Source organism: Somniosus microcephalus, chromosome 18 (assembly GCF_052327205.1).
Source record: "Somniosus microcephalus isolate GS21.2 chromosome 18, FLI_Smic_1.0, whole genome shotgun sequence".
NCBI lineage: Eukaryota > Metazoa > Chordata > Chondrichthyes > Squaliformes > Somniosidae > Somniosus > Somniosus microcephalus.
The window spans coordinates 6637313-6661439 of NC_141004.1; the positions used below are offsets into that span (position 1 = coordinate 6637313).

The 24127-nt window shown below is 46.5% G+C and overlaps 1 protein-coding gene across 1 annotated transcript; it reads left to right on the forward strand.

The window, feature by feature from the left end:
• The first annotated feature begins 1623 nt into the window (after positions 1–1623).
• Positions 1624–15605, forward strand: cyb561d1 (cytochrome b561 family, member D1). The gene is made up of 3 exons (XM_086010992.1): positions 1624–2007; positions 4340–4377; positions 9308–15605. Exons 1-3 carry the CDS (start codon positions 1839–1841, stop codon positions 9809–9811), a joined length of 711 nt encoding a protein of 236 aa, XP_085867118.1. The 5' UTR covers positions 1624–1838; the 3' UTR covers positions 9812–15605.
• The last annotated feature ends 8522 nt before the right edge of the window (positions 15606–24127 follow it).

Below are 24127 nucleotides of genomic sequence, written 5' to 3' on the forward strand. Positions count from 1 at the left end.
GGATGGAGTCAGTGGCTAGGGATTGGAGTTTGTGGCAGGGACCGAAAACAATGGCTTTGGTCTTCCCAATATTTAATTGGAGAAAATTTCTGCTCATTCAGAACTGGGTGTCAGACAAGCAGCCTGGCAATTTAGAGACCGTGGCGGGGTCGAGAGAAGTGGTGGTGAGGTAGAGCTGGGTGTCGTCAGCATACATGTGGAAACTGACGCTGTGTTTTCGGATGATGTCGCCAAGGGGCAACATGTTGATGAGAAATAGGAGGGGGCCAAGGATAGATCAAGGACAATTAGGGATGGGAAATAAATGCTGACCTTGCCAGCGACGCCCACATCCCATGAACAAATGAAAAAAACTTTAACTCTCCACTCCGCTCCCACTCTGACCTCTGCCTCCGACACTGTTCTAATGAAGCTCAACGTAAGCTCGAGGAACAGCACCTCATCTTTCGATTAGGCACTTTACAGCCTTCCAGACTGAACATCGAGTTCAACAATTTCCGATAATAACCTCTGCCCCTATTTTTTCGGACGGCCGCTGTTGCTGATGATTCTGTTATTCCCATTTTCACCTCCTCTCAACCCATCTTTTGTTTCTTTACTTGTCCCATTACCTTCTCCTTTTGGCTCACATCATCATCCCTTTTGTCATTTAATCGCTCCTGCCTTCCAGCCTATCACAGACCTTGTCCCCTTTCCCCCTTTCCCTGCCCCTGCACTTGTTTAAAACCTGTTACATCTCTAACTTTTTCCAGTTCTCCGATGAAGGGTCATTGACCTGAAATGTTAACTCTGTTTCTCTCTCCACAGATGCTGCCTGATCTGCTGAGTATTTCCAGCATTTTCTGTTTCTTTTTTCAAATTTCCAGCAATTAACAGGACTAGACAGACTAGATGCAGGAAGGATGTTCCTGATGGCGGGGGAGTCCAGAACCAGGGGTCACAGTCTAAGGATAAGGGTAAGAAGTCACACAACACCAGGTTATAGTCCAACAGTTTTATTTGAAATCACAAGCTTTCGGAGCACTGCTCCTTCGTCAGCAGCGCTCCGAAAGCTTGTGATTTCAAATAAAACTGTTGGACTATAACCTGGTGTTGTGTGACTTCTTACATTTGTCCACCCCAGTCCAACACCGGCATCTCCACACTAAGGATAAGGGGTAAGCCATTTAGGACTGAGATGAGGAGGAATTTCTTCACCCAGAGAGTGGTGAACCTGTGGAATTCTCTACCACAGAAGGCAGTTGAGGCCAATTCATTAAATATATTCAAGAAGGAGTTAGATATTTTTCTTAAGGCTAAAGGGATATGGGGAGAAGGCCGGGACAGGGCACTGAATTTGGATGATCAGCCATGATCTCATTGAATGACGGAGCAGGCTCGAGGGGCCGAATGGCCTACTCCTGCTCCTATCTTCTATGTTTCTATATTTCTATATTTCTATGTTTCTATCTTGTTTGTATATTTCTATATTGTTTGTATATTTCTATGTTTCTATGTTTCTATATTTCTATGTATGTTTCTATGTTTCTATATTTCTATGTTTGTATGTTTCTATGTTTCTGTTTGTATATTTGTATGTTTCTATATTACTATGTTTCTATATTACTATGTTTCTATATTTCTATGTTTGTAGGCATCAATGTGTTGCTGATGGACAAGTGTTGTTGTTGTTGTAGTGCAGCTACCTGAGCACCGTCACCTGGGGCTTGCTGTGATTGGCTGGCCCGACTGTCAATCACTCAGTCTGCCCACACTTCCGGCCGGTATCCAGGAAGTGACGCGGAGGCGGGCCTGGTAGGCGGCGGTGAGGAGCCGGGAGCCGAACCCGGAACGGGGAGATGCGGAGTCCCCAGCGCCTGCTCGGTCCCGAGCGCTCGGGCGGATGGGCCGGGGAGCGGCGGCGCTGCGGCCTGTGGCCCTGCCTGAGGAAGGCGGCCGGAGCGGCGGCGCACCTGAGCGCGATCGGGCTGAGCGTCTACCTGGGAGCGCGGAGCCGGCCCGGCAGCAGTGAGTGACTGGGGGCAGTGGAGGGAGAGGGTAACCCTGGGGGCAATGGAGGGAGAGGGTAACCCTGGGAGGAGTAGAGGGAGAGGGTAACCCTGGGGGCAATGGGGGGAGAGGGTAACCCTGGGGGCAATGGTGGGCAGAGGGTAACCCTGGGGGCAATGGAGGGAGAGGGTAACTCTGGGGGCAATGGTGGGCAGAGGTTAACCCTGGGGGCAATGGAGGGAGAGGGTAACCTTGGGGGTAATGGAGGGAGAGGGTAACCCTGGGGGTAATGGAGGGAGAGGGTAACCCTGGGGGTAATGGGGGGAGCGGGTAACCCTGGGGGCAATGGGGGGAGAGGGTAACCCTGGGGGCAATGGAGGGAGAGGGTAACCCTGGGGGCAATGGAGGGAGAGGGTAACTCTGGGGGGAGAGGGTAACCCTGGGGGTAATGGGGGGAGAGGGTAATCCTGTGGAGAGAGGGTAACCCTGGGAGGAATGGGGGGAGAGGGTAACCCGGGGGGTAATGGGGGGAGAGGGTAACCCTGGGGGTAATGGGGGAGAGGGTAACCCTGGGGGCAGTGGAGGGAGAGGGTAACCCTGGGGGCAGTGGAGGGAGAGGGTAACCCTGGGGGCAGTGGAGGGAGAGGGTAACCCTGGGGGTAATGGGGGGAGTGGGTAACCATGGGGGGAGAGGGAAAGGGTAACCCTGGGGGCAATGGGGGGAGAGGGAAAGGGTAACCCTAGGGGCAATGGGGGGGGAGAGGGTAGCCCTGGGGGCAATGGAGGGAGAGGGTAGCCCTGGGGGCAATGGCGGGCAGAGGGTAACTCTGGGGATAATGTGGGGAGAGGGTAACCCTGGGGGCAATGCGGGGAGACTGAGGAGGAGAGGTGAGTGCCTGGGGGGAGAGGGAGAACTCGGGGCAAACTGGGGTGTCTAGGGGAGGGGGGAGCACTGAGCCAGCTGGGCAGATGTGGGAGGGGGGAGACTGGGGGAAATGGATCCAAGACAGGAGGAGGGAATGAGACGGGAATAGACTGGGAAATAGAGGTGGGATGGGGGTGTGGGGAAGGAAGGAAGGAGGAGGAAACGGGAGAATGGGAAATGAGGCTGGGGAGAATGGGAAATTAGTGTTGGAACAGGGGGAATGGGGGCAGATGGAGAAATGCAGGTGGGGCACAAGGTAGAATGGAAAATGTGGGTAGGCACTGGGTAAAAGGGGGGATTGAGGGTGGGACGGGGGTAGGAGGGACGATGGGAGTGTAGAGGAGGGCATGAAGGTGGTGCGGGGTAAGGAGGGGGAAAGGTGCTGAAGTTGAAATCCCTTCTTCCTACTGCTGTATCTGTGTCTTCTATCAATATTTATCAGCCTTTACCAATATCCCTGGCCTTTCTAAAGATGCTATTGTGTGGGATATTAAATTCCCAGCCATGTCCAGTTGTAGCCAGGTCTCTCTCATGGCTAGTATGTCTTGCCCTGTAAGCTGAATTTGTGTTTCTCACTCACTCACTAGTTTTATTTCTTATGCACCCTTGTCCAGGACTCTTACTTGGGTAATTGTCCCTGTCTTGCCCGTATGTCCTGCTGTTTCTTCTCTTTTTGATGGTGTGGATGTTCCCCCTCCCACCCTCTAGCAGAAACCTTTCCCACTGTCCTATTTACCCCTTCTGCAAGGATGCAGGTGCCTCTTTGGGTTAGGTGAAGACCATCCCTGGCCCCAAAAGTGGTCCCAGTGTCCCAGGAATCTGAAACCTCTACACCATCCTTCCAGCCCTGGGTTGACGATACTAATCTTTCTCTCCCTGTCTGATCCAGTGTGCGGGAAGTGGGAGAGGGAGGAAGGAATGCGGCAGAGCGATGGAAAGGACAGAAAGTAAAGCTCCCTCTACACTAACCCATTAGGTACAGCATGGATCAGATACAAATTAAAGCTCCCATCTAATGTGCGTCATCACAACCCCCTTGCTCCTACTCTAGCAGTGCGATATTTCCACATGACTCATCTTTGTGGCACTCCCGATTAATGGGGAATGTTGTTTGTATAATCTCCCGCCCATAAAAACTGGAGTCAGGCTACAGTCCCAGGAGGTTTAAAGGTGATAAAGAGGGCACTTTTGTTGTCAATCTGGGTTGATTGAATCCCAGATCCCAGAAGTGAAAGGACTGTGTGACAGCGCTGGTCACAGTGCCCAGAGCAGCATGCCCTGCTGCTCGCGGTGCGCACTGCCCAGAGCGGTGCCCAGTGCCCAGAGCAGCGCCTTTATGGCACATCATCAAATAGTATTTTATTCTGGATTGGGCTCAGTGCCGTTCTCGTAATGTTCACCGTCTGAATATCTGATCTTTTGCAGGTCGTTTCTCCTGGCACCCGACCTGCATGGCTGTAGCAGTAAGTGTTTCTTTTTGAAGCATAGAAATGATTTGACACGAAAGTAGTCTGTTTGTTTTTAAAAGAACATTTTATGTATTGATTAACTTAGCGTGGCTTTCTTCTGTGAGCAGTCTTCACAACAAGCGTATCCCAGCTTTTTTCTGCAAAGGTGTCCCAGAGTCTTGGGGGATCACTCGTGAAGTTTGAATCCCTGTTGCCATGAACTGGTGCACATCCCGAGTTGATGAAACATTCGGCCCAACCAGTCCGTGCCGGTGTTTATGCTCCACTCGAGCCTCCTCCTGTCTTTCCTCATCTAAATCTATCAGCATAACCCTCGATTCCCTTCTCCCTCATGCTTATCTAGCCTCCCCTTAAATCATCTATACTATTCACTTCAACCACTCCCTGTGGTAGCGAGTTCCACATTCTCACCACTCTGGGTAAAAAGTTTCTTCTGAATTCCCTATTGGATTCCTTGGTGACTATCTTATGTTGATGGCCTCTAGTTATGCTCTTCCCCACAAGTGGAAACATTCTCTCTCTATCCACTCTATCAAAACCTTTCATAATCCTCACATTTCTGGCATCATCCTTGTAAATCTTCTCTGCACCCTCTCCAGTGCCTCTATATCCTTTTTATAATATGGTGACCACAACTGTCCGCAGTACTCCAAGTGTGGTCTAACCGAGGTTCGATACAGGTTTAACATAACTTCCCTACTTTTCAATTCTATCCCTCTAGAAATAAACCCTAGTGCTTGGTTTGCTTTTTTTTTATTGCCTTGTTAACCTGTGTCGCAACTTTTAGTGATTAGAACCCTTTGTTCCTCTACCCCACCCAGAACTGTGACCTCCCTATTCTTCCTACTAAAATGTAATAACTCACATTTATTTGTGTTGAACTTTATTTGCCAATTATATGCCCATTCTGCAAGTTTATTAATGTCTGCCTGTAATTTATCAAAAATATTGCATCTGCACGCACTTCATGCCAACTGTTCCGGTATAAATTCCTATGTCTGCATTTGTAATGGAAGCTGCTAGGTGAGTTGGTCTCTGGAACTGTGGAAGTGCTGCGGTGCCACCGTTAGCAGGAGGATTTAATTACGGCACGACGAGTCTGCACAGGACGTTCCCATTATAAATGTGGACCCAATTTATAATTGAAGTATAATCATAAGGCAAGAATGTGTGGCTTTAAAATGAGGGTTGAATTGCATCTGCACGCCCTGGTCCAATTATCCCCGGCCCTCTAACACCGTCTGAAGACTACATGTGGTCTTGACTCCCTAAACCCCTCTACCTCTCTTTCCTCCTTTAAGATGCTCCTTAAAGCCTACCTCTTTGACCAAGCTTTTGGCCACCTGTCCTAATATCTACTTATGATGTCAAAATCTGTTTGAAAATGCTCCTGTGAAGAGCCTTGAGACGTTTTACTACGTTAAAGGTGCTATATAAATGCAAGTTGTTGTTGTTGACTCTTCATGTGCAACACCACAAGAAATGGGGTAGTTTAAAATAAAAATTGACATTAAGGAACAATCTGGTGGCACTAACCGACTAATTGACGGGCCTTGTCCATGTCAGATCATGGGAGAAAGCTGGGGATTGGTCAATTTATCCTCTGGAGTTTGAGTGGGGGGAAGGACTGGTTCAATTCCACATCTCTGCTCAGGGTAATTCATTGTCTGAAGTGCTCTGACACTGTTTCTTGATTCATGCACTTAGACCACTTTTATACTACGTGAATGCTGTGCATCAACTGACGGTTCCCAACCCACAGCTCTCGCCCAGTCGCTTGCCATCCCAAATGCTAACCTGGATTCAGTAAGGCTGTTTTTTTTCTATAAAGGCCACCTTGGGCATCTCTCTTGGCGATTCCCAACAGATATCCCATCGAGCAGCAGCTATTTGTGTGTTGCGAGCCAGTAGTGCTGGTATGGACCGGACAGTCTAAAAGCAGTTGTACTGAGCTCTTTTTGTTCTGGTCTTGTGGGGGAGTGACTTCTGTACACCCTGTTTTACACTTGGCGTGGAGTGCTTGTCTCTAGGTATGTTGGACTTTGCTGTGTATTATGGGAACCTGCTGTGCATACAAGCAGCTCTCTGCATTCACCTGACTGGAGTGCGTAGCCTTAATCATACAGTGGATTGATAGGCCTGCATTTTGGATTTATGACACCTGACAGTTCCCTGTCTTTCACACCATGGAGAACTGTGTGTCTTGTCAGCTGCGCTCCCCTAACTCTTATTCGAGGCGATGCTAGTACGTGTGGGGGCACAGAGCACTTTCCCAAGAGGTGGTTTCTTTCCCTGCCTCAGTGCTGCTGTTGCCATTTATCTGGGACTGTGGAGGAGGTGTGAAATCGTGAATGCAGCTGGGAGATTGTCACAAGTGATGCTCCTGGAAAGATGCGGGTTTTGAAGCTCCTGAACAGGAGTGGCTGCACCAGTTCTACCAGCGCATTCTTGTTTGTGTTGACATCAACGATTCAAATCCGCCTGCAGTATAAACACAACACCTTCAGAACACGGGCCACTGCATCACTTTGCAGGAACTGCTACCACCAGGGTAGAGTGGGGAAATGAGCTGCCTTGTGGCTCCCACCAGAGCACAGGAGAGCTGAGAATAGACGTGGGGGGGGAAATGTTAGTTGTTATGGTTTAACAAATATGTTTCATGAGATTGGGTAATGAAATACTCAATCTGTGTTGGTGTTTTTAGCTTATTAAAGGCCACAGTAGCACGCAGTGTGCAAGTTGGCTTTGGTGAAAGCAAAGCTGTTAAAATTCTCTTCCTCACTCTGTGTAGCTGTTATTGGCAAGTGAAAAACATCCACTGTGTCATTTGCGTATTTTCTGCACACTGAAATAATGAGAGTAGCTGCCTTGCTGGGTCAGTGCAGTGCCCGTGCAGACTGAGAGCGCACCGGTTTCGAATGTCGGTCAGTGCCGACCTGGCCCAGCTCGGGAGCTACACCTGGTGTCTCCGATCCTCGGCTAGGGAGGGAGAACCAACCAGTGACTCCTGCTAGAAAATGTGCAACTGGTGGATATCGGGTAAGGACAGGATCGGCATCACCAATGATGGCACTGCAGTCGGCTTGCTCGCTGACACTCATTCTGTAGGATGACGAATGGCCACTTGCTCGAAGTACCAGAGGGCTGGCAGTGCCCACGGCTCGAGCCCCAATGTGAGTCAGTGCCTTCTGCAGGGGGCAAATAGGTGAAGGGACGGAATGAGTTACTTCGAGTGTACAGCACAGAAACAGGCCATTCGGTCTATGCCAGTGTTTATGCTCCACACAACCCTCCTCCCACCCCATTTCATCTAACTGTCCTAACAGCATAACCTTCTATTCCTTTCTCCCTCCTGTGTTTATCTAGCTTCCCTTTAAATGCAATTAATGATGGGAACTCGATGCTGGAGAAAGTTTGTTTTAAAGCATTATTCCTGTGGATTCTTATCGGGAGTGGAGATGGGATCAAGTGCGTTACTGCAGAGACCCAGTCCCATAACCTGGGTTAAATGTTAGAATGTGGCAGTGCCAGTTTAATGAAACTGCTTCATTTTGCGCTGTTGGTAGCTCCACTTGTACCAGTTAAAGTATTTTTCAAAAATCCACGCAGGTGCAAGCTATTTTGCATTTCTGTTTTCCCAGTGTGAATGTATTGGGGGTGGGGGGTAGTGGCTGGGAGTCTTGCTGTAGCAAGGAAGGTTCACTAGACAGATTCATGGGATGAGGGGATTGTCCTAGAGATTGAGTAGACTAGGCCTATATTTCCTAGAGTTTAGAAGAATGAGAGGTGATTTCACTGAAAAGTATAAACTTCTTAGAGGGCTTGACGGTAGATGCTTAGAGAATGCTTCCCCTGGCTGGAGAGTCTAGAACTAGGGGACATAAGGGGTCGGCCATTTAGGACTGAGATGAGGAGGAATTTCTTCACTCAGAGGGTTGTGAATCTTTGGAATTCTCTACCCCAGAGGGCTGTGGATGCTCAGTCGTTGAGTATATTCAAGGCTGAGATCGATAGATTTTTGGACTTCAGGGGAATCGAGGGATATGGGGATTGGATGGGAAAGTGGAGTTGAGGTCGAAGATCAGTCATGATCTTATTGAATGGCGGAGCAGGCTCAAGGGGCCGTGTGGCGGAGCAGGCTCGAGGGCCCGTGTGGCGGAGCAGGCTCGAGGGGCCGTGTGGCGGAGCAGGCTCGAGGGGCCATGTGGCGGAGCAGGTTCGAGGGGCCGTGTGGCGGAGCAGGCTCGAGGGGCCGTGTGACGTAGCAGGCTCGAGGGGCCGTGTGGCGGAGCAGGCTCGAGGGGCCGCGTGGCCGACGACTCCTATTTCTTATGTTTTGTAAATCGCAATGAGGTGAATGAGCCGTTCGTCGTTTATTTTTTGTGGTGTTGGTTGAGGGAATGTTGGCCCGGACACCAGGAGAACGACCCGCTGCCCAAATAGTGCCATTGGATCTTTAATGCCCACGTGAGCCGCCAGCGCACTCTCTAATGTCGTATCCCAAGGATGGCGCTTCTGTTAACGCAGCAACAACAACTTGTATTTATACAACACTGTTAACGTAGTAAAAAGTCCCAAGGCGCTTCACAGGAGCGTTATCAAACAATTTGACACCGAGCCACATGAGGTGGTTTTTGGACAGGTGACCAAAAGCTTGGTCAAAGAGGTAGGTTTTAAGGAGCGTCTTAAAGGAGGAGAGAGGTGGAGAGGTTTATGGAGGGAATTCCAGAGCTTCGAGCCCAGGCAGCTGAAGGCATGGCTGCCAATAACGGAGTGATGGGAATCAGGGATGTGCAAGAGATCAGAATGACTGCAATGGAGCGTCAGTCTGAACCCACAACCGCCTGACTCTGGGGTAAGTGCGCTACCAACTGAGCCAAGCTGAATTGCATTGATATGAGCCTGTGTCCGTTTTGTTTTCCAGGTCTGCTTCTGTATGACGGAAGCCATTCTGACCTTCTCCCAGGACAGCTCGCCCTTCTTCTTTTGCTCCATTAAAGCCAAGGTGCGAGTTCACTGGGTATTGCAGGTCCTTGCTGCAATCTTTGGCTCCGTCGGCCTCATCTTCATCTTCTCCAGCAAGAACATCTCGGAGTCCCCACACCTCACCTCGTGGCACAGCATCCTGGGAATAGGGACCTCAATCGCGGTCTGCGGCCAGTTGCTGTGCGGCCTCTGCCTCTTGTTTCCGAATTTGATTAACACCTACTCGGTGGCTCGGCTGCGGCTCTACCACGCCACGTGCGGTCTAGTGACTTACTTGATGGCGACGTCTACAGTGGTGCTGGGCCTGTGCTCGGATTGGTTCAAAGCCCAGGTTAGCGGGGTCTTGTGGTACTTGTGCTTAATCGTTCCGCTGATTCCCGCTCTCGTCATCATGAACCAGATTAACAACAGTTACCTCTCCAAGAAGAAAATAGAGATTTAACATTGTCAATGTCGACAGTCAGTAATTGCCATGTGCCGTGTGCACAGCATCTCTCTCTCAGATAAGGATGAGCCTGAAAGTCTGATGTGACATTGGAAGAGTAGTTCAGTGATTGATTGGTCTGGGCAAATAGATTTTTTTTGAACAAAGCTGGCTTTAAGAAACCTTTAGTACCCCTTTTATTTCTTTCTCTTTCCCCCCCAAATCTATTCTATAACTGGCCAACTGACGGTGCTCCGAAGCAGCACAAAATGAATGCTGCTTTTGCCAAATTGCCCTGTTCCTGCTTGCTGCAATAATTGCAATAAAAATTCCGAATGAGTGCAATTGATTTTTAAATAATGAGGATTAAATGGATATAAATGTGCGCCCCGTGTGACATGCTGGCCATGCAGTGATGCTGCGAATTAATGCAGTAATTATCTCCCAGGAGATCTCACGGTTTGGGGTGGGGTGGGGAGTGTATATATTGTGATACACAAGGTATCGCAATTGTATGGGACAGGCTGCATGAACCAGAACTGTCCGTCGCTCGTATATATATTTGAGGATGTTTGTGGACAGTGTTATGGGACAACTTGGCACTTTTAACACACTGTCATGGGATGTGAATTGAGGAACCCTGCCTATCCCTCGTCCCCCTTGTCATGCAGAGAGCCAGAGTCCATGACCGCCCAGTTTGTGTCACAATGGGACCAGCTGTCGCAAATATTCAAATCACTGAGTGCATCAACGTATCTTCTGACGCAGATTTATTTTTATATATTTATATAACTGTTAGCAGTGAAAATGGAAATGCTTTGAGTATAAATTAATTCATTATGTTGCTCCAAGGGTGGATGCGAAGTAAGCAAAGATGTACCTAAAATCATCAACATTTACTGCAAACTGTAATTTCTGATTCTGTGCTTGCTTTATCAAGAGCATCATTAGAGACAATCCACATCAGGTTGTTGGTCTTGTTCCTCTTGTGAACTGAGGCTGTTGGAATTTTGTTCTGATGCCTGCCTCCTTGGGTAATGAATAAGGTGTGTGATCTGTCACTGTGTGACGTCCCAGGATTTTTATATGCTGAACACAACTTTACTCTTAAGTAGTGTGAATTCTTCTTAAATTTTAACTTTTTATGGGATGTAAAAAAAAATAATAATTTGAAATCCATTGCTGTAAACAACTAATAGAAACTTAAATTTAAGCATCAGAATTGGCTGGATTATCAATGGCATCATCAGCCATGATCTAACTGAATGGTGGAACAGGCTTGAGGAGCTCAATAGCCACCTCCTGTTCCTATGAGTGCTACATTCTATCAGCTGAAATACAGCATTGCAAGTGTGTTCAGGCTGCAATCGGAGTGAGTTACAGGTTGGAATCTGTTCGAATGGTTTATATATAGAATAATAACAGATACCTGGGACTCCAGAGAGTGAGTTACGACTGGATCGCCTAAGCTGAATGAATGTGATATAAACTCCACAATCAAGTGAGCCAATAGCTGGGCAATAATGGAATATGTTGGAATTTATCAAACCTTTAATTACAGAGCTTAGCATCTGTGTGCTGCTAAAATTGCACAGGCTGCCGGTGGCTTGGAGTGCTAACCTGTCACTGTCACTGCTGGGAATTGGGTTTGTTCCTGCTCCAACCTGATGTCACTCTGGGAGCCTTAAGCAGCAGGAGTGTGCTGACAGTTTCTGGTGAGCCTTCGCCACTCAGCATAGCACAGGTTGGCCCTAATTCACTCGAGTGTGCTTGGCTGGTCTGAAAAGGGGAAATGCTGCACCTGTTCAGCAAGGAGTACACTTCAGGGGTTGAGTTGAAAGCCCACAGGCCAGAGTCCTGAAGCCTAGGAGTACTATCCCTGTTTGTATAGTGAAGACATTTTAATCGTGCAGCTCAAATGTATTCGACCCAGAGCAGAATCATCTCCCATTTTCCCCAGCAATGACTCCTGTACCTTTTTAAGGATCAAAATATTCCCGAAAAATAAAACTGTGCAGTCAATATCTTGGATGTACCAGGAATATTCTGCCAATCACTGCACAGATGGCTTTATTTGGAATTCCCTCCCTAAACCTCTCTACCTCTTTCCTTCTTTAAGACGCTCCTTAAAACCTACCTCTTTGACCAAGCTTTCGGTCACCTGTGTCACATATCTCGTTATGTGGCTCGGTGTCAAATTTTGATTGATAATCGCTCCTGTGAAACACCTTGGGACGTTTTACTTCGTTAAAGGCATTGTATAAATGCAAGTTTATTTCTTTGTTACTTGAATATTTGACATCTGTTTAGCCTCAAATGTTAACAAGCTGGTTCCAAATATGTGGTCTTTTTGGCTTATTCAACACTCGGTTGCAACAAAATCGAAGTCTCGATTCTGTGCTAGATTAGAGTGGGTTGCAGCAGAGTTGAATCGTGGGCTCCTGTTGTAGGTGGCTCAGTACTTTCACCATGGGCATAGTTCGAGGTGGCGCCTGAATTAACTGGCATGGTTAGAGCATGTCCATTTTACTTTCCTGTACTTCGGACATCTCTTAAACCTGAAAAGAGGCAGCTTAATTCTGTTGCAGTACCGTTTTGCTGGCACTAGATGTTGTTGTTTCACAGAGTATGTTAAACGTACCTGGAGTATTAAATACAGGATGCTGTCTGGAGCTAGTGCCATCTCTCATTTTGTTTTTACTTTGTCCAAGCATTTGTCTGTACTTTGCATTAATTTAATATTCACGGCAATAAAGTAGTGGCCCTTTATCTCATCTTTTCACAGTTGAATAATGGGACTGTTGCACAAATCATGACTTAAAAATAATGTACAGTGAATAGACATGGTGTGAAACCAATTAGTCATTTGGCTGGGGATGGGGCTGATCTTTCACTGACGGTAGCAAACCCTTGGTCAGAATGTTTGTTTGCTCTCGTTCTCCTCTTTCCCACCACTCTTTCCTCCCCCCCCCCCCCTCCCCCCAACACCACCACCCTTCCCCGTGATCTAGAGGCCACGTGACTGGGTCACTGCAGCACTTGCGATGGGACCTTACAAGCAGGTCGGTTGGCATCTGAAAGAGACAGATCTTGGAGTTGGGGCCCTTCACTCTTTCTGGAACTCATTCTGGGCTCTATCCAGTATTTAAATAGATTGCACCAACTGAGGATTCTGTGTCGCTGGCAAGCTCATTTTCATCTTTACTTCCTCTTAAATTTTGACACTACTTCAGTGCAGCAAATAATGAGTAATGTGTACGTATATGATGGATATAAAGTACATAAACCGTACGCACCCCGTTATTGTAAAGGCAGGCGATCCAGTTATAAACATCTGTTAAAATGAAACATGCCAGGTGACTGCGGTCAAGGAGGATGCAGGCAGACTGGCCACAGAAATACCACTTTTATAATGTGCAGTTTGAACGCCAGGGTCTTTAGTCGAGCTATTTAAATTGTTTTGATTTTGGGTGAGGTTACTGATTTCTGCGTCATTAGGAAGGGTTCTGTCACTTGAGAGCGTAGCAGAAATCGAGCAGTCCACATTTGGTTAATTAATCTGATTTATCGAGTATCAATTATTTCAATGCTGTTTCCTACTTCTAGGGGTATGGTAGCACAGTGGTTATGTTACTGGACTAGTAATCCAGAGGCATGGACTAATAATCAGGAGACATGAGTTCAGATCCCGCCACAGCAGCTGGGGAATTTAAATTTAATTAAATAAATCTGGAATAAAAAGCTAGTATTCCGTAATGGTGATTGTCATTAAAAACCCATCTGGTTCACAAATGTCCTTTAGGGAAGGCTATCTGCCGTCCTTACCTGGTCTGGCCTATATGTGACTCCACAGTAATGTGGTTGACTCTTAACTGCCCTAAAATGGCCAAGCAAGCCACTCGGTTGTATTGAAGAAGGTGACTCACCACCACCTCGAGAGCAATTAGGGATAGGCAATAAATGCTGGCTTTGTCAGCGAGGGCCGCATCGCATGAATGAATAAAAAAAAAACATGCACAGCAACTGGGGGAGTAGGCCATTCGGCCCCTTGGGCCTGTTCCACCATTCAATTAGATGCTTTAAAGTGTGTTCTATAAATGGAGCAGGGAACAGCCCAGTCACCCTGCACCATCATGAGAACTATGCCTCAGGGCGAACTTTAAAAAAAAAATGATAGAATCAGCTCAGTATATCAGCAACAGTGATCTTGCCAAGCCCTGTCAAGACTCCCTTGGAGTGTTTTAAAATTAATCCTTTCAGTTGCTACCCTTCTAGCCCTTTTGCTGTCAATCGATCACACTATCACTTGCGTTTGTCATGATCAGGGGATAGATGGTGCAATCTTTGCAATGCCACGACTGCCAAGCAGCCTGCAGCCTTGGAAGAAATAGAATGAGATTCCCTTTTATTTTTGATTAGTTTTTATCTTTGTTAGAGAATAGAATCCTTGGCATCTGGGGACCATGTTTAAACTGTAATGCTATATTTAATACTGTGTTCTTAAAGAATGAGTTTATATCTGCTTTTATTATCATGTTGCGATCTGTTCTGGTGGTACCAGCTCTTTGTGTGGGCCTCTCCCAGCCTAGGCACATCTGGTGGTCCAGGTCTTAATGCGATATTAAAGTAGCTTTTGATTCTGACTCTTTTAATAGCCTGGAGGTTTATGTAACATCACTGGCTGTTACTGTCAGGGGAGTTGGTGCCTTCAGGAGAGGAAGACAGAGAAATGGGATTGGGGGGGGGGATAGAAAATATTAGACCTGCTGTAATCCCTTTGTTAGCCATCTAACGCACTATTTAATGTCTAACATTATTTAAGTGTGGTATGTGGTCCTTGTCTCAGTCTGTGCAATAGAGAACTATTTTGTTGTTGGGAAGTAATATGGAACATGTGCAGTGGAGAAGAAAGTTGGATTGAGAGATACTGGTAGAGCTGCCAGATTCATATAGTTTGCGCTGGGGGTGAACGGCGTGGAGAGAATTGCATGTTTGAGGTAACATGTTTGGACCGTGGAAGGAGCAGGCTCGCTGGACCGAGAAAAAGACTTGCATTTCTACAGCGCCTTTCACGACCTCAGGACGTCCCAAAGTGCTTTACAGCCAGTGAAGTACTTTTGAAGTGTAGTCACTGTTGTAGAGAAATACAGCAGCCAATTTGCACACAGCAAACTCCCACAAACAGCAATGAGATAAATGACTAGTTAATCTTTTTTACTGATGTTGGTTAAGGAATGAATGTTGGCCAGGACACGGAGGAACTCCTCTGCTCTTCTAATCGTGCTGTAGGATCTTTTACATCCGCCTGAGGGGGCAGACGGACCCTCCGTTTAACGTCTCATCCGAAAGACGGCACTTCTGACAGTGCAGCACTCCCTCAGTACTGCACTGGGAGTGTCGGTGTAGATTATGTACTCGAGTCTCTGGAGTGGGGCTTGAACCCACGACTGTCTGACCCGGAGGGTGAGGGTGCTGCCCCCTGAGCCATGGCTGACGCACATGGTCTCGTCCTGTTCCAAGCTTCATTTCACCAGCGCAGGGCCACAGTAACCTGGACCCATGTCTGCTGGTTTTGTCTTTTTTTTCTGCTCCATCTCCGTGCTATTATTTCAATGCCGTGCATGACTGAAATACAAGCTGTGTCTTGCTGCTGTTTATTTTAAATTTTTGGTGCAAAAAAAAAAGTCTAGCATCATCTTGGCTGTAATGAAAGATCTGTTCTATGATTACAACATTGTGTTTGGTAGCATTTACAAGAATCCTACTTGCAGCTTATTAAATAAAGTGTGTGTGTGTGTGTACACAAACTGGATTTGTTTTCCCATTCTTAGTTGACAACCCAAAGAAAGTGATGCCCACAGCTCACAACAACACCTCTCATCATTGTGGGTCGAGTGTGATCTGTAATTCTTTGTTCATCCAAATCCAGCACTGTGACGTGACTTGTCACTACAGCTATGCTCCAGGAAAGACTTTTTTTTCAATTCAATTTTATTTGTCATTGTGCAGTACACACGTCTGCTGCATATATGAAATGTTGATTTTTACAAGTCCTCCCAACATTGGAATAAATATACCATAACAATGATAAAAATACTAATAGAAATACAGTATTAATAAATAAAACAACAGTAATAAATTACTCGTTCATGAGTCTTATGGCCTGGGGGTAGAAGCTGTTTCGAAACCTGCTGGTACAAGACCGTATGCTTCGGTATCTCTTACTGGACGGGAGCAGTGCGAAGAGGTTGTGGCTGGGGTGGCTCGCGTCTTTGATGATTCTCAGGGCCTTCCCCCGGCACCTCTCGGGGTAGATATCCTGCACAGCAGGTAGTTTAATTCCTATAGTATGTTGTGCAGCTTTCACCACCATCTGTAGAGCCTTGCGGTCTGTGGTGGTGCAGTTGCCATACCAGGTAGTGATGCAGCCGGACAGGATACTCTCGATGGTGCACCGGTAGAAGTTGGTGAGAATCTGGGGGGCCATTCCAAATTTCTTCAGTCTTGTACACAGAACCTTATCATGTATCTTGAATGTTTCAAAGCACAGTGAATTAAGCTGATCACTGTCACTTGCCACTGTCACAGAGACAAATCAGGCAGCTGTTTTTTTGTGCACAGCAAGATTCCACAAACCGAATAGTAGACGAATGACCTAAGTGAATGTATTTTTGGTAGTGTTGGTTGAGGGAGGAATTTCAGCCAGGACTCCCTGCCCCTGTTCAGATAGTGCCGCGGGATCCTTAATGCCCACTAGACTTGCTGGACCAGCAGCTGAGGTCCTCCATTTAATATCTCGCCTGAAATGCAGCACTCCCTCAATGAGCTGGAGTGTGAGCCTGGATTATGTGCTCAAGTCCTACTTGCTGCAGGTGTTGGATGTGGTCCGAGAATTTCCTTGTCTTGCCTGTTTGGTTGCTGATGGGTTTTTAAACTTTGCTCCGCGTTACTGCAACTCAATTCTGTTCTAAGTGACAGCTAAGCTTGTGTTGTACTATTGTGTATTTAAAAAAAAAAAAAAAAAATTGCACTAAATCTATTATTAAAGGGAATTGAGAATGATATAATTTGCACCATCTTTTAAATTAATGTGCTATTTTAATAAAATAAATCTTGGCTGTTTGAATTTGGCACAAAGGTGCTTTTTTTTAATGCTTTGCTTCGAACTGCAAATAAAGTGTAACAAATGACCGATTCTATGCTTTGATCCTGTCAAAGTTCATGGGGTCATAGTATCATAGAAAGTTACAGCACGGAAGGAGGCCATTTTGGCCCATTGTGTCCACGCCGGCCAACAAAGAGCTATCTAGCCCAATCCCACTTCCCAGCTTTTGGTCCGTAGCCCTGCAGGTTAGAGCATCCCAAGTGCACATCCAAGTACTTTTTAAATGTGGTTAGGGTTCCTGCCTCTACCATCCTTTTAGGCAGTGAGTTCCAGACCCCCACAACCCTCTGGGTGAAGAAATTCCCCCTCAAATCCCCTCTAAACCTTCCACCAATTACTTTAAATCTGTGCCCCCTGGTTTTTGACCCCTCTGCTAAGGGAAATAGGTCCTTTCTATCCACTTTACCTATGCCTCTCAATTTTATACATCTCTAAGGTCTCCCCTCAGCCTCCTCTGTTCCAAGGAAAACAAACCCAGCCTATCCAGTCTTTCCTCATAGCTAAGATTCTCTACTCCTGGCAACATCCTGGTAAATCTCCTCTGTACCCTCTCTAGTGCAATCACATCTTTCCTGTAATGTGGTGACCAGAACTGCACGCAGTACTCTAGCTGAGGCCTAACTAGTGTTTTATACAGTTGAAGCATAACCCCCCCCCCCGCTCTTGTATTCTATGTCACGGCTAATAAAGGCAAGCATTCCGTATGCCTTCTTAACCACCTTATCTACCTGGCCTGCTACCTTCAGGGATCTGTGGACATGCACTCCAAGGTCCCTTTGTTCCTCTACACTACTCAGTGTCCTACCATTTAATGTGTATTCCCTTTCCTTGTTAGCCCTCCCCAAATGCATTACCTCACATTTCTCCGGATTGAATTCCATTTGCTACTGTTCTGCCCACCTGACCAATTTATTGATATCTTCCTGCAGTCTACAGCTTCCTTCTTTATCAACCACACAGCTGATTTTAGTATCATCTGCAAACTTCTTAATCATACCCCCTATATTCAAGTCCAGATCATTGATATATATACCACAAAAAGCAAGGGACCTAGTACTGAGCCCTGCGGAACCCCACTGGAAACAGCCTTCCAGTCTCGACCATTAACCTCTGTTTCCTGCTCCCGAGCCAGTTTTGAATCTAATTTGACACTTTTTGCCCTGGATCCCATGGGCTTTTAACTTCGTGACCAGTCTGTCATGTGGAACCTTATCAAAAGCCTTGCTAAAGTCCATATGCACTACATCAAATGCACTACTCTCATCTACCCTCCTTGTTACCTCCTCAAAAAATTCAATCAAGTTTGTCAGACACGACCTTCCCTTAACAAATCCGTGCTGACTATCCTTGATTAATCCATGTCTTTCTAAATGAAGATTTATCCTGTCCTTCAGAATTCTTTCCAATAACTTTCCCACCACCGAGGTTAGGCTGCCTGGCCTGTAATTACTTGGTCTATCCTTTTCTCCCTTTTTAAACAAGGGTACCACATTAGTAGTCCTCCGCCACCACACCTGAAGCCAGAGAGGATTGGAAAATGATGGTCAGGGCCTCTGCTATTTCCTCTTTTGCTTCGCTTAACAGCCTGGGATACATTTCATCTGGGCCTGGGAATTTATCCACTTTTAAAGCTGCTAAACCCCTTAATACTTCCCCTCTCACTATGTTTATTTCATCTAATATTTCACACTCCTCCTCCCTGATAGCAATGTCTGCTTCACCCTCTCCTTTGTGAAAACAGACGCAAAGTATTCATTAAGAACCCTACCGACATCTCCTGTCTCCACACACAGATTACCCTCATGATCTCTAATAGGCCCTACTCTTTCTTTAGTTATCCTCTTACTCTTAATATATTTATAAAATATCTTTGGGTTTTCCTTGATTTTACTTGTCAAGAATTTTTCATGCTCTCTCTTTGCTTTCCCATATCCTTTTTAATTGTCAGCGGGGAAAGTCACCTCACTAACAAACTGGGGTCAGCGCTCTCCTTACTAGGGGCAAATCTCAGGCACCCAACCCGGCGCTAAGGTTACAAAATGTGGCTTTGGAAGCCTGCTCCGAGTGAGGTGGTGGTCAGCACTCTTTACCCCCCCCTCCCCCCCCCACATCCCAAACACACCCACCATCGGCCCACTTTACAAGAGAGAGACAAACTTTAGCTTACCAACTCTTCGGGGGTGGGCTCCCTTCTGGGCTAAGCTCAAGCTCTGGACCCCCAAACTAGGCCTTTTTTCCGCCATTGGATGAGCCCGTGCTCCTGGACCCACTCCATCACACTGCAGCCCGTGCTCCTGGACCCACTCCATCACACTGCAGCCCGTGCTCCTGGACCCACTCCATCACACTGCAGCCCGTGCTCCTGGACCCACTCCATCACACTGCAGCCCGTGCTCCTGGACCCACTCCATCACACTGCAGCCCGTGCTCCTGGACCCACTCCATCACACTGCAGCCCGTGCTCCTGGACCCACTCCATCACACTGCAGCCAGTGCTCCTGGACCCACTCCATCACACTGCAGCCCGTGCTCCTGGACCCACTCCATGACACTGCAGCCCGTGCTCCTGGACCCACTCCATCACACTGCAGCCGAGGAAATGGGGTCTCCATGTCACGCGACAGCATGAATGGAAAAACTGGACTTTTTTTTAACGAGCGTTTGCTTTATTTCGGGGAGGAAAACATTGTGGAGAGCCCATTGGAAACCAGGATCGTTCAAGAGCAAAACATTGGCAACCCGAAGAGAAAATGAGAAGGTAACATACCCTCCAATTTAAAGAGACCTTTATAGAGTAATTTCCCCTTAAACTTATTCTAATTAGTGCCGTCTATACTTATAACTAAATTGTGCATGGAGCTCCCCAGGTTTTCTTACATAGGATATACGGCCCAACCAGTTTATGCTCCACTCGAGTCTCCTCCCATCTTTTCTCATCTAACTCTATCAGCATAACCCTCTATTCCCTTCTCCCTCATATGCTTGTCTAGCCTCCCCTTAAATGCATCCATACTATTCACCTCAACCACTCCCTGTGGCAACGAGTTCCACATTCTCACCACTCTGGGTAAAGAAGTTTCTTCTGAATTCCCTATTGGATTTCTTGGTGATTATCTTATATTGATGGCCTCTAGTTGTGCTCGTCCCCACAAGTGGAAACATTCTCTCTGTATCCACACTATCGAAACCTTTCATAATTTTAAAGGCCTCTATTAGGTCACCCCTTAGCCGCCTTTTTTCAAGAGAAAAGAGACCCAGCCTGTCCATCCTTTCCCAATAGATATACCCTCGCATTTCTGGTATCATCCTTGTAAATCTTCTCTGCACCCTGTCCAGTGCCTCTATATCCTTTTTATAATATGGCGACCAGAACTGTACACAGTATTCTAAGTGTGGTCTAACCAAGGTTCAATACAGGTTTAGCATAACTTCCCTACTTTTCAATTCTATGCCTCTAGAAATAAACCCGAGTGCTTGGTTTGCTTTTTTATGGCCTTGCTAACCTGTGTCGCAACTTTTAGTGATTTGTGTTTTTGTACTCCGAGATCCCTTTGTTCCTCTACCCCACCTAGACTCCAAGTAATGTGACCTCCCTATTCTTCCTACCAAAATGTAATGCCTCACATTTATCTGTGTTGAACTTCATTTGCCAATTATATGTCCATTCTGCAAGTTTATTAATGTCCTGTAATTTGTTGCAGTCCTCCTTAGTATTGACTATCCCTCCCAGTTTGGTGTCATCCGCAAATTTAGAAATCGTGTTTTTGATTCCAAACTAAATCGTTAATATAAATTGTGAACAGCAGTGGTCCCAGCACTGATCCTTGTGGAACACCACTACCCACCTTCTGCCACTGTGAATAGCTAACCTTTACCCCTACTCTCTGCTTTTAAGCCAGCTAGTTATCCATTCTGCTACTTGTCCCCTGACTCCGCATTCTCTGACCTTGTTCATCAGTCTATTATGGGGTACCTTATCGAAGGCCTTTTGAAAATCTAGATAAATTGCATCTACTGCATTGCCCTTGTCTACTCTCTGTTCCCTCTTCAAAAAAATTCAGTGAGGTTGGTCAAGCAAGACTTTCCCTTTTGAAATCCATGCTGACTATTCATTACTATGTTTTTGGTTTCTATATATTCTTCTGTTTTCTCCTTTTAGTAGGGATTCCATTATTTTTTTCTACCACCGATGTTAAGCTGACTAGTCTATAATTCCCTGGACATGTTCCATCCCCTTTCTTAAATATAGGTATTACATTAGCTATCCGCCAGTGCTCTGGCCCCACACATTTTTCTAACGGATTATTAAATATGTATAATAATGCCTCTGTTATCTCTTCCCTAGATTCTTTTAAAATGCGTGGATGCAATCCATCCGGACCAGGGGTTTTATCCTCAGTTTGATTAGTTTATTTAATATATCCCCTCTTTTTTTATTTTAAATGCACTTCCCTCATTACTAATCTCATCACCCAATGCTATGTCCACCTGTTCTATCTCCCTGGTAAATACTGAAGCAAAATAATTATTTAATATTTCTGCCATCTCTCTCTCTCGTTACCTATGGTATTATCCTGTCTATCCCTTAATGGCCCTATTACCATCCCAACCTTCCTTTTTTTTATTGATGTGCCTGTAAAATATTTTACTATTTTTTTTATCTTCCTTGATAATTTAATTTCATAGTTCCTCTTTGCCTTCCTAGTTGTGTTTTTGACTTCTCTCCTAATCTTTTTGTATAGACCCTTATCCTGCACTCCCCTGCTGTCTATGTACTTAATGTATGCCTCTTTCCTTACCCTCAATTGTTCCCTTATGGCTTTATTCATCCATGAAGTCTCATTAGTGTTTAGTTTGTTCTTTCCTTTTAGCAGAATATATTGTTCCTGCACTCTGTTGAACACAGTTTGAAATGTTTCCCATTGCTGTTCTACATTGTTGTTTGCCAATATTGTTGCCCAATTCTTCCCCCCCACCCAAAAGTTCTATTCTCAGCCCCTCAAAAATCAGCCTTTCTCCAATCTATTAACCTGGTTTTCGTCATACCTCTGTCCTTCTCAATTATCATCTTAAAGCATATTATATTATGGTCACTATTGCCTATATGTTCCCCTACTTTTACTTCTCTTATCTGCTCTGGTTCATTCCCCATTGCTAGATCCAACAGCGAATCCTCCCTTGTTGGGCTTTTTACATATTGGGTTAGAAAGGAGTCCTGTACACATTGTAGGAACTCCATTCCCTTATCCCCCTTTACCTACCTCTTCTGTCCAGTTAATATCGGGGTAGTTGAAATCACCCATGATTATTATTTTATGTTTTTTACTCATTTCTCTAATTTGTCTGCATATTTTTTCCTCCACCTCCCTTCCACTATTAGATTGTATGGCTAACAATATATGGAGACTAGTTAATCAGCCTTACTACTGCTAAAGAATTAAATGTCATTTACTGTAAAGTCTGGATTTACCGTCTCAATCATACAATGGTACAGTTGAAGTATTAATAATCAGTTGGCATAAAAATAGCACCTGTTAACTTTAGTACCGTTGGATCTTTAACATCCACCTGAATAGGCAAATAGCGTCTCAGTTTAACATCTCACCTGAAGAATAATGCAGCACTCCCTCAGTACTGCACTGAAGCATCTACCTAGACTACGGGCTCAAGTCCTGGAGTGGGTTGCATATTGCAATGAGCAACAGCAAGAGAGGTCCACTAGTAATGTAAAACAAATGACTCCTACAAGCTTGTTTGGCTGACAACACACATACAGATATGCCCATGAGCTGTAGAAAGCAGGGAAGGGAATCCTTGCTGTGTTTCCATCCCATTCCCCCATCTCACTGGGTACTGAGGCTAGTTTTAGTGCCCCTGGTTGAGATGAGCTAGCTCAGCTTATACTAAGCACTTTTCTGGCCTGTGTCGTTCACTATCAGATTGGCAGAGCATTTACTAATCAAATATGGGTGCTATTCTTGCATTACAGTCAGATCCCCCACCCCCAGAAATCTCATGTTACAGGAAACTTTCGATTTACCGGCACCTAAATAACCGGAAATCTCAGTTAACCGGCAAAATTCAGGAGTAGGTTCAGGTAACTTTTATTACTTGCCTTCCTCCGTGTGTTGCTGTGCAAGGGTGTGGCTGCAGCTGTTGCTAAGCTACAGAGACGCTTGCAACTTGTGGCCATTGTTTTGAAGCACAGGGTTTGTTGCTTCCGTATCTTTTACTATAGCGTTCGGTTATCCGGAATTTTTGATGAACCGGCACCATGTCGGTCCCATCCGTGCCGGATAAAAAAAAGTTTCCTGTACATAATTCCGCTGTATATTAGGCTGGTTAACCCCACTCAGTTATGGAAATAAGCTACCAGGGGCGGACATTGAAACGGGAAGTATAAATACTTTGAGACAATTGGACGTCTTTCTAGAGAGGAGATTGAGGGATGTGGGGTTGAGGGTCGTGGGGAGAAGGTGGGGTTGAGGGTTGTGGGGAGGTGGTGGGGTTGAGGGTCGTGGGGAGAAGGTGGGGTGGGGGGTCGTGGGGAGAAGGTGGGGTGGGGAGAAGGTGGGGTGGGGGGTCGTGGGGAGAAGGTGGGGTGGGGAGAAGGTGGGGTGGGGTGGGGAGCAGAAGGTGGGGGGGGGGGAGCAGAAGGTGGGGGGGGAGCAGAAGGTGGGGGGGGGGCGCAGAAGGTGGGGGGGGGAGCCGAAGGTGGGGGGGGGAGCGAGAAGGTGGGGGGGGGGAGCAGAAGGTGGGGGGGGGCCGTGGGAGAAGGTGGGGGGGGGCCGTGGAGAAGGTGGGGTGGGGGGTCGTGGGGAGAAGGTGGGGTGGGGGGTTGTGGGGAGAAGGTGGGGTGGGGGGTCGAGGGGTGGGGGGCCTTGGGGAGAAGTTGGGGTGGGGGGTCGTGGGGAGAAGGTGGGGTGGGGGGTCGTGGGGAGAAGGTGGGGTGGGGGGTCGGTGGGGTTGATCTATGAAAGTGTGGCAGGCTTGATGTGCCTAATGGCCTTTTCCGTTTCCTAAAAAATGTTTATATTATTGAGACAAGGCTGTTTTTATTAAAAAAAAAAAAAAAAAATTACAAAGAACTGCCAATACAAAACATGTGTACAGACAGTGAAAGCGGTTCATCAATATCCCTGCAATTAAAGGCAAATGTCAAGGGGAAA